This window comes from Entelurus aequoreus, linkage group LG10, assembly GCF_033978785.1.
Source record: "Entelurus aequoreus isolate RoL-2023_Sb linkage group LG10, RoL_Eaeq_v1.1, whole genome shotgun sequence".
In the NCBI taxonomy this organism is placed as follows: domain Eukaryota; kingdom Metazoa; phylum Chordata; class Actinopteri; order Syngnathiformes; family Syngnathidae; genus Entelurus; species Entelurus aequoreus.
Window position 1 is genome coordinate 26989938 of NC_084740.1, and position 11200 is coordinate 27001137.

General features: G+C 39.1%; 1 protein-coding gene across 1 annotated transcript in view; it reads left to right on the forward strand.

Moving 5' to 3' along the window:
- The window catches only part of wdr95 (WD40 repeat domain 95), a 53591-nt gene that overhangs the window by 18674 nt on the left and 23717 nt on the right, over positions 1-11200 (forward strand). The window contains exons 12-15 of the mRNA XM_062061867.1: positions 20-89; positions 1141-1381; positions 3031-3136; positions 10056-10207. Coding sequence (XP_061917851.1) covers positions 20-89; positions 1141-1381; positions 3031-3136; positions 10056-10207 — 569 coding nt within the window. The remainder of the gene's footprint in view (positions 1-19; positions 90-1140; positions 1382-3030; positions 3137-10055; positions 10208-11200) is intronic.

An 11200-nucleotide genomic window follows, 5' to 3' on the forward strand; every position in this document is an offset into this window, starting at 1 on the left:
CCTCCTTAACCTTGTTCAGGCCAAATATCTTCCATGTTTGAAAGCTGTCATCTCCTCATCAAGCGAGGAGACCTCATCTCTTGTAATAGGTACAAAAACAACACATTTTTTATTTGTATTTTATAAAACTATATACCGTATTTTTCGGAGTATAAGTCGCTCCGGAGTATAAGTCGCATCAGCCGAAAATGCATAATAAAGAAGGTAAAAAACATATATAAGTCGCACTGGAGTATAAGTCGCATTTTTGGGGGAAATGTATTTGATAAAACCCAACACCAAGAATAGACTTTTGAAAGGCAATTTAAAATAAATAAAGAATAGTGAACAACAGGCTGAATAAGTGTACGTTATATGACGCATAAATAACCAACTGAGAACGTGCCTGGTATGTTAACGTAACATATTATGGTAAGAGTCATTCAAATAACTATAACATATAGAACATGCTGTACGTTTACCAAACAATTTGTTGCTAAATCCGATTAAATCTCATACGTCTAGTTTCTTACGTGAATGAGCTAAATAATATTATTTGATATTTTATGGTAATGTGTTAATAATTTCACACAAGTCGCTCCTGAGTATAAGTCGCACCCCCGGCCAAACTATGAAAAAAACTGCGACTTATAGTCCAAAAAATACGGTATGTGCAGTACAGGGCAAAAGTTTGCACACCCTCTCATTCAATGCATGTTCTTTATTTTCATGACTATTTACATTGTAGATTGTCACTGAAAGCATCAAAACTATGAATGAACACATGTGGTGTTATGTACTTAACAAATAATGGTGAAATAACGGAAAACATGTTTTATATCCTCATATCTTCAAAATAGCCACCCTTTGCTCTGATTACTGTTTTGCACACTCTTGGCATTCTCTCGATGAGCTTCAAGAGGTAGTCACTTGAAATGGTTTTCACTTCACAGGTGTCATAGTTTTGATGCCTTCAGTGACAATCTACAATGTAAATAGTCATGAAAATAAAGAAAACGCATTGAAATGAGAAGGTGTGTCCAAACTTTTGGCCTGTACTGTATATGATTACGTACAAAATATATAAAATACATAAAAAAAAAAAAAAAAAATGTTTACTTTTTAATAATGACATAATAAGGAGCCTTTTTGCTTCCACAGGCTGTGTGCTGCCTCAAACCAACGTCCAACAGGAACTGAGTGAGATCCAAGAGCCCTGCTATGAAGGAAAGACCACAAATGTCCAACTGAGCTGGACGCCACAGCTCCGGGCGTCATGTGACCAGACGGTGTTTGCCATCCACAAAGGCGTGGAGACCTTTGACCTTTGTGAAAAACTCAGCCTGCTGGTTACTGGAGGAATGGACAGACTCATACGCATGTGGAACCCTCATTCTTCTGGGTGGGCCTGACATTACGTCACTGTAGCCTAATAAGCTACCTCAGTTTATTTCAGCGCCAAATTGTACTGCTTTGTCATGTCTTGTCCTTCAATTTTGCTATGAATCCCTGATAGTTTAAAGAAAAAGATTAACTTTGTAGTGTCAACAAGCCACACCAGACCCAGTCTAAAATTCAATGCACTCTTCCAACGTTCCCTCTAAGGTGCGCGCCTGTGCAATTGCGCACTGCTCAAGTGTCATCTGCGCACGGCAAATATATGCCACGCACAAAATCAAATAAAAAAATAAGCGCATAACAATTTTCGACACACGGACACGACAGAGAAAACAGTTTTCGTCATCATTGTTCAAATATTGTAACGTCTGTCGAGACGCTTTGAGGACATGAATTCCATCGATCACTTTACTGAGCAAAACTCTATATTGTCGGCCATAAATTAATTCATTACCATGAATTGATTAACGTGGACCCCGACTTAAACAAGTTGAAAAACTTGTTCAGGTGTTACCATTTAGTGGTCAATTGTACAGAATATGTACTGTACTGTGCAATCTACTAATAAAAGTTTCAATCAATCAAAAAAAAAACACATCACCAAAACATTAGTAAAAAAAATTATATCTAGCAAAACTGGTCATTTTCTGCAGTACAAACCAGACCAAAAGCAACTTTGTTATATCAACAGCAGCCGCTCGCTCTTTCTCACTTGCGCCAACACATGCACATATGGCACTTAGGCAGCGATGCGTTTACAGCCACACAAAAAGTCGGACAACTCCAACACCACACATAAAGTGTCATTCCAGGTCGTTACACTATGATATACCAATCAAATGTGTGCTTATTCTAGTGTCATTTATTAGGAATCTTAATTTATAAATATTAATCATGGAATGCTGTTAGTATATTAAATAAATACTAATAAAAATATATTTTTTACAAACAGGAAGTTGCAGGAATGTACACATGATCCCGTGTTTACATCTCATTGTGCAACATGTGAATGTTTTAATGGGACCTAAATGCAATGTCTGAAAGGGGTACAAACTACAGTATTTCCAAAGCAGGACCTCCACCCAGACAAGCAATACAAGTACACAGTTCATGAAAAACAATATTTTTTGTTATTGTCATTGCAAGTGGGCCTAAACACTTATATTAGAAATGGAAATGACTGCTGTCATTTGATTATAATAATAAGAGAATGTTGTCTGTCTATCTGTGTTGGCCCTGCGAGGAGGTGGGGACTTGTCCCCCCGCCTTCCGCCCGAATGCAGCTGAGATAGGCTCCAGCACCCCCCACGACCCCGAAAGGGACAAGCGGTAGAAAATGGATGGATGGAGATTGAACTTGTTATTCGGTCAGGTTTGGGACAGGTGTGCTGCTGGTGTGGCCACAGTGTGCACGTCTGATGTTGCTCACATGGGCTCCACTGAATGCTCAGGGAGTTTTTACGTTTGCTCACACACATGAAAAATTAGAGGGAATGTTGCACTCTTCCCTTGTCCCTACCATCACCGTTTCCAAAGTGTTGAAGTGAACCAAGTCATTTTCTGCCTAATGCTACCATCTATCAAACAAACGGTGCTAAAAACGCAACCTCCATGTCAAGGTAATACATTTTAAAAGTGTTTCCTTTCTTTCAGGAAGCCCACTGGGATCCTGAAAGGTCATTGTGCTCCCGTCACCTACCTCTGCATCTCAGCGGAACACAGTCAGATCTTCTCGGTTTCCGTCGACAACACAGCTAAAGTGGGTGCACTAATGCGTTTCTGAGTCACGTTGAAGCTTTTCTCTCACGTTCACGTGAACAATACATTACCCTGTCAATCTCTAGCACTGTCATTCCCAAACAGTGTGCCGCCGCCACGGCACATTAGTGCGTCGTGAGAGATCATCAGGTGCGATGCGGAACATTATCCAATTTGAATACAGCTGGTTGGCTTGTTGCCAATTATTAGCGCAGTCAAAACCGCCAACGTAGCGTAAACTAATTCAAGTGAAATGACTGAATTTTGTAACAAATTCCCTCAATTGTATTTGTTTTATTTTAAAATAATGTGTGCTTTACCTGATACATGTCTTATCTGTGTAGTTTTAGCCATAGTATTGTTTTTAGTATTTACTAATTATTGTATTTGTCTTCAAACACAAATCAAAATTGGCAACCATAAATCGTGAGGCATTTACTACAACGTCAATAAAGTTTTCTATTCTATTCTGACCTAATTTTAGATTAAGGCAGGCTATATGTAATATGTAAAATTCTAAATTGTTCTTCGAGTGCAATAAGAAATGTATGTTTAATGTATCATAAGATTTTCTGTTAAAATGAAGCAAATAATGACTTTTTGTCGTGCCATTTATTTTGAAAAGTATCAATACCCCATACTTGATCATTTCGCGATATTGCCATATTTTTGCTGAAAGGATTTAGTAGAGAAAATCGACGATAAAGTTCGCAACTTTTGCTCGCTAATAAAAAAAGCCTTGCCTGTACCGGAAGTAGCGTGACGTCACAGGAGCTAGTATTCCTCACAATTCCCCATTGTTTACAATGGAGCGAGAGAGATTCGGACCGAGAAAGTGACGATTACCCCATTAATTTGAGCGAGGATGAAAGATTCGTAGATGAGGAACGTTACAGTGAAGGACTTGAGAGGCAGTGATGGACGTATCTTTTTTCGCTCTGACCGTAACTTAGGTACAAGCTGGCTCATTGGATTCCACACTCTCTCCTTTTTCTATTGTAGATCACAGATTTGTATTTTAAACCACCTCGGATACTATATCCTCTTGAAAATGAGAGTCGAGAACGCGAAATGGACATTCACAGTGACTGAACATGTAAATACACGATTAATAATATTCAGCTTTGCGAAGCTAAAAAAATAGAAGCTAACCTAGAAACGTAGCCAACGTGATAGCATCAGTCTCAAATGCAGATAGAAACTAAATTTTAAAAAACCCTGACTGGATGGATAGACAGAAGATCAACAATATTATTAAACCATGAACATGTAAATACACGATTAATAATATTCAGCTTTTCGAAGCTAAAAAAAATAGAAGCTAACCTAGCTACGTAGCCAACGTGATAGCATAGCAGTCTCAAATGCAGATAGAAACTAAATTTAAAAAAACCCTGACTGGATGGATAGACAGAAGATCAAAAATACTATTAAACTATGTACATGTAACTACACGGTTAAAAATTCTCAGCCTGGTAAGGCTTAACTATGCTGTTGCTAACGACGCTAAGGCTAATTTAAAAACTTAGCAACCGGACCTCACAGAACTATGTACTCTCTCCTTTTTCTATTGTGGATCACGGATTTGTATTTTAAACCACCTCGGATACTATATCCTCTTGAAAATGAGTCGAGCACGCAAAATGGACATTTAAAGTGACTTTTATCTCCAAGACAATACATCGGTGACACACTTAGCTACTGAGCTAACGTGATAGCATCGTTCTCAAATGAAGATAGAAACAAAATAAATAAACCTCTGACTGGAAGGATAGACAGAAGACCAACAATACTATTAAACCATGTACATGTAACTACACGGTTAAAAATTCTCAGCCTGGTAAGGCTTAAAAATGCTGTTGCTAACGACGCTAAGGCTAATTTAGCAACTTAGCAACCGGACCTCACAGAACTATGATAAAACATTAGCGCTCCACCTACGCCAGCCAGCCCTCATCTTCCCATCAACAGCCGTGCTCACCTGCATTCCAGCGATCGACGGCGCGACGAAGGACTTCATCCGTGGGTTTGGCGGCAAGCATCGGCTAGGCGTAGTAAGTAGTCCTTGTTGTGTTGCAGTAAGTATTGTACTTAGCCGCTAAGACACCGATCGATCCCACCTACAACGTTCTTCTTTGCAGCCTCCATTGTTCATTAAACAAATTGCAAAAGATTCACCAACACAGATGTCCAGAATACTGTGGAATTTTGTCGAAGAAAACAAGAGGCTTTTCTATCGGGTCCGATGGGGTCCAACCACTTCCGTTGCTTTTGTGACGTCACGCGCATAAATCATATCCAAAGGAGTTTTTCAACCGGAAGTGTGGCGGGAATTTTAAAATGTCACTTTATAAGTTAACCCGGCCGTATTGGCATGTGTTGCAATGTTAAGATTTCATCATTGATATATAAACTATCAGACTGCGTGGTTGGTAGTAGTGGGTTTCAGTAGGCCTTTAAAACAGCTTTAAAGGCCTACTGAAATGAGTTTTTTTTATTTAAACGGGAATAGCAGATCCATTCTATGTGTCATACTTGATCATTTCGCGATATTGCCATATTTTTGCTTAAAGGATTTAGTATAGAACAACGACGATAAAGATAGCAACTTTTGGTATCTGATAAAAACAACCCTTGCCCCTACCGGAAGTAGCGTGACGTCACAAGTCAAAGGATTCCTCACAATTCCGCTTTGTTTACAATGGAGCGTGAGACATTTGGACCGAGAAAGCGACGAATACCCCATTAATTTGAGCGAAAAGATGAAAGATTCGTGGATGAAGAACTTTAGGGTGAAGGACTACAGTGTAGTGCGGGGTGTATCTTTTTTCGCTCTGACCGTAACTTAGGTACAAGCTGGCTCATTGGATTCCACACTCTCTCCTTTTTCTATTGTGGATCACGGATTTGTATTTTAAACCACCTCAGATACTATATCCTCTTGAAAATGAGAGTCGAGAACGCGAAATGGACATTCACAGTGACTGAACATGTAAATACACGGTTAATAATTTTCAGCTTGGCGAAGCTAAAAAAATAGAAGCTAACTTAGCTACAGAGTTAACGTGATAGCATCTGGCTCAAATGCAGATAGAAACAAAATAAATAAATCCCTGACTGGAAGGATAGACAGAAGATCAACAATACTATTAAACCATGAACATGTAAATACACGGTTAATATTTTTCAGCTTGGCGAAGCTAAAAAAATAGAAGCTAACTTAGCTACGGGGCTAACGTGATAGCATCAGTCTCAAATGCAGATAGAAACTAAATTTTAAAAAAAACCTGACTGGAAGGATAGACAGAAGATCAACAATACTATTAAACCATGAACCATACTTGCCAACCCTCCCGTTTTTAGCAGGAGAATCCCGATATTCAGCGCCTCTCCCGACAACCTCCCGACAGATATTTTCTCCCGACAAACTCCCGGTATTCAGCCGGAGCTGGAGGCCACGCCCCCCCAAAAAAAAGTCTGCCGCAGCTGCGATTGGACCTGACCAGCCTCCGGGTACAAGTACTGGAGTACCAATTGCTTGCCAGGGAAGATCTTCCCCAGGAAGCAAGGATTGACTGGTTTTGGGCCATGCTAGAGAGAGATGGAAGATTCCACACTCTCGTGCATTTGATGAAAGCACTTTTGTGCGTGCCACACAGCAATGCATCATCAGAGAGGGTGTTCAGCATTCAGCAATTCAACCCTTAACAAAGCATTGTACTTTCAAGTACAACAATGAGTAGATGAGTGTTGTGTGTGTGTGTGTGTGTGTGTATAGGTGTAAATAAATGAACACTAAAATTCAAGTATTTCTTTTATTTATATAATAAAATCAATATATATATATATATATATATATATATATATATATATATATATATATATATATATATATATATATATATATATATATATATATATATATATATATATGTAACGGTGTAGAAACAGACGTTCATTATGCTTGATTAAATTATGAATGAAGTGTTGCAACAGCGCCTGTTGCTGGCGAGAAGTGGTATGTACTTTACCTGCGGGAAGTGCTCAGAACTGTGACGCCTTCCAATTGATAATCCCGTGACCCAAGTGGACTCACAGTCTCACAATTTGCACTGTTTTGCAGGACACTGTAATAAAAGAAATTCATAATCCACCTGGTGCCAGTGATATGTTGAAGCGACAGCAGTGTGGAGCTGAATTTTGCCACATACAGTTGTGGACCGTCACATATATATATATATATATATATATATATATATATATATATATATATATATATATATATATATATAGCTCGAATTCACTGAAAGTCAAGTATATATATATATATATATATATATATATATATATATATATATATATATATATATATATATATACAGTATATATATGAAATACTTGAGTTGGTGAATTCTAGCTGTAAATATACTCTCCTCTTAACCACGCCCCTAACCACGCCCCCGCCCCAACCACGCCCCCCCCCCCCCCACCCCACCCCCGACCAAGCCCCCCCCTCCCGGTATTGGAGGTCTCAAGGTTGGCAAGTATGCCATGAACATGTAAATACATGGTTAATAATTTTCAGCTTGGCGAAGCTAAAAAAATAGAAGCTAACTTAGATGCGGCGGCGGGCGTTGTACGCTTTTGACAACACCCCGGCCGCCATCAGAGTCGGCAAGAAACATATATTTCCCCAAAGTTACGTACGTGACATGCACATATCGACACGCACGTACGGGCAAGCGATCAAATGTTTGGAAGCCAAAGCTGTACTCACCGTAGTGCGTCTGCTATCCTGCTCAAAAAACAACACAACCTCCTGGTGTTGGTGTTGCTACAGCCAGCCGCTAATACACCGAACGCACCTACAACTTTCTTATTTGCAGTCTCCATTGTCCATTAAACAAATTGCAAAAGATTCACCAACACAGATGTCCAGAATACTGTGGAATTTTGTTGAAGAAAACAGAGGTATTTGTATGGGTCCAAACACTTCCCTTGACCTCGTGACGTCACGTGCATACGTCATCATACCGCGACGTTTTCAAGCGGAAGTTTCGCGGGAAATTTAAAATTGCACTTTATAAGTTAACCCGGCCGTATTGGCATGTGTTGCAATGTTAAGATTTCATCATTGATATATAAACTATCAGACTACGTGGTCGGTAGTAGTGGGTTTCAGTAGGCCTTTAAGAACTTGTCAAATTATGTCCTGACGTTGAGCCACTCAAACATAATGTTGAAATAACATGCTTTAAGACAACGTTTATTCAATGTCAGGTTGTGATTTGACCATTGGAATTTGGTCATTTCCCAACAAACAATGTTCATCCAATGTTGGACATCAACGTTGTCTCAATTTACAAATACAACTATTTTGCAACGTTGTTTTAAAGGACACATACCATATTTTCCGCACCATAAGCCGCACCTAAAAACCACAATTTTTCTCAAAAGCTGACAGTGCGGCTAATAACCCGGTGCGCCTTATATATAGATTAATATTAATATTTATTTTCATAAAGTTTAGGTCTCGCAACTACGGTAAACAGCCCCCATCTTTTTTCCCCGTAGAAGAGGAAGCGCTTCTTCTTCTACGGTAAGCAACCGCCCCCATAGAAGAGGAAGCGCTTCTTCTTCTACTGTAAGCAACCGCCAAGGTGAGCACCCGCCCCCGTAGAAGAAGAAGCGCGCGGATATTACCTTTATTTCATTTGTGTGTTTCTGTAAAGACCACAAAATGTCTCCTACTAAGAGACACGCGTACAAGGTTCCACTGACTTTTGATATTCATGTGAACCGCACTGTGGATACAACGGGAACACGTACGGTGAATATTCGCACCACAGGGAATGAGAAGTCGTCCTTCACTGTGGTTCTAGCTTGCCATGCTAACGGCCAGAAACTTCCACCCATGGTGATATTCAAAAGGAAGACCTTGCCAAAAGAGAACTTTCCAGCCGGCGTCATCATAAAAGCTAACTCGAAGGGATGGATGGATGAAGAAAAGATGAGCGAAGAGACCGGGTGACTTTTTTCACGCACAGATGGTGTCAAAAAACAAGTGAAGCACACCAAAGAAGAAGAATTCGAGGGATTTGTGGATGAGTAATAACTTCAGAAAGTGAGCTTTAAATGTTTATTTTGTGTGTTGTGTGACATTAACATTCGAGCAACGTTGAGTTATTGATGTTGCTATTGCTCTGCACTATTTTGAGTGTTACTATTTTTGTGATTGCACATTTGCAAATTACATTTTGGGAGTGAACAGAGTTGTTAGAACGCTGGTTTGTAATATATTATTAAAGTTTGACTGACCTATCTGACTGTTTTTTTGACATTCCCTTTAGTGTAGCGTAGGTGCGGCTAATAACACGGGGCGGCTAATAGGTAAACAAAGTTTTGAAATATGCCATTCATTGAAGGTGCGGCTTACAACACGGGGCGGCTTATGGTGCGGAAAATACGGGTATGTATAATCAACGTTGTATCAATGTCTTGTGCCTGCTGTGATACATTTTGGTACCGGTAGTACCAGTACCAAAATGTTGGTATCAGGACAACCGTAGTACATGTACATTCACATGCACATCTGCTGTATTTGTGGTGGCAGAGATTAAATGTATTTTAGATGTGGGGCTTGAGTACGGCGGGCGTCCCCCGAAGGAGGCATGACATGAAGGGATTAGGTGCATGTATAGAGTAATATAAATATATGGAAAGCAAACTGTTAATACTTTATGTACGAAATAACAAAATTAACAGTGTAAAAAAATATATTATTCAGTTTTTCAAGTTCGAATGATGATTTAGTTTAATGTTTAAACACAAAAGATCAACAGAAAGAAGGTGTAATATGTTTTTTCTATCACCAGGCTCCTTTAGTTTATATTCTCCCTTTTGCTTAACGTGCATTTCAGATCTGGGCCGTCCAGGAGCAATGCTGTCTGTTCACAGCAGAATCCAAAGACAGTGGCATACACGGTGACATAGCGGCTTGCTTGTATTTTGCCGCTGTGAGGTCACTGTACATCGTGGCAGACTCTGTGGCCGTGCTCGCTCTCAAGACCAGGTTTGTTGAAGTTTAACCATCATCCTTTATATTGAAAAGGATATGAAGAAAACAAGTTAAGCCAAAGTACACAATTTTACAACAAGGGTATCCTTGTTGTAAAATGGTGTTTATGAGTAGTAATAATGATGTTACAGATACTCTATAAATCATTAATAAACAATTACTTAAACATTAGGTTGGGTCTCATTTTTAGGTAATCCCACATTTAAATTGTATACATCTTTTAGCAATTTTTTATGTCTTAAAGTATTAACAACTAGTTGAAAATCATTTATAAGCTATTTATCAATCATTCATAAGGGTGTTCTTATTGTAAAGTTGATAAAACTGAGCAGGTACAGTGGAATCTCAATTTACATACTTAATCGGTTCTTTAACACGGTTCATAAATAAAAAATGTGTAGAGTGAAGCACATTCATCCATAAGAAACAATGTAAATATGATAAACGGGTTCCAGCCTTGACAAAAGTCACTATTCTAGTTAAGGTCTGTTCACTTTGAACACAATATAAAGTGCTATACAGAACTGTATATCACACAAACATAACACAGAATTGATGAATAATCTGTCTCTTTATTACCAGTTAAAACAACAACAACAAGCTGAATTATCCGTATGAGCTGCTCTGCAAAAACCAGCACATACACAGAAGTCCCTTTGGTGCCCTCACCGACAATCAGAAATCACAACAATCCTTAACTTTGACAACCGTATTGCTACAATAATAGACATTTTACAAAGTAAAATCAACTTACTGTACATTACATACTTGGCTGATTTTGATTAACATATGCAAAGGTCCTCTCGTAAGCTGGTCCTCACAGGAGGGGAGATAGGGAGGGGGCAGAAGTAAGTGGCTGTGTGTTTGTGTGTGTGGAAGAGGTGCAGCTCAACAAGAGGTAGTCTTCTCCTTCGCTGTGAAATAAGTCCGCTTTGGCATACTTTTCCAGAAAAGTCTGTGCTCATCACATTTAATTGCTAATATACT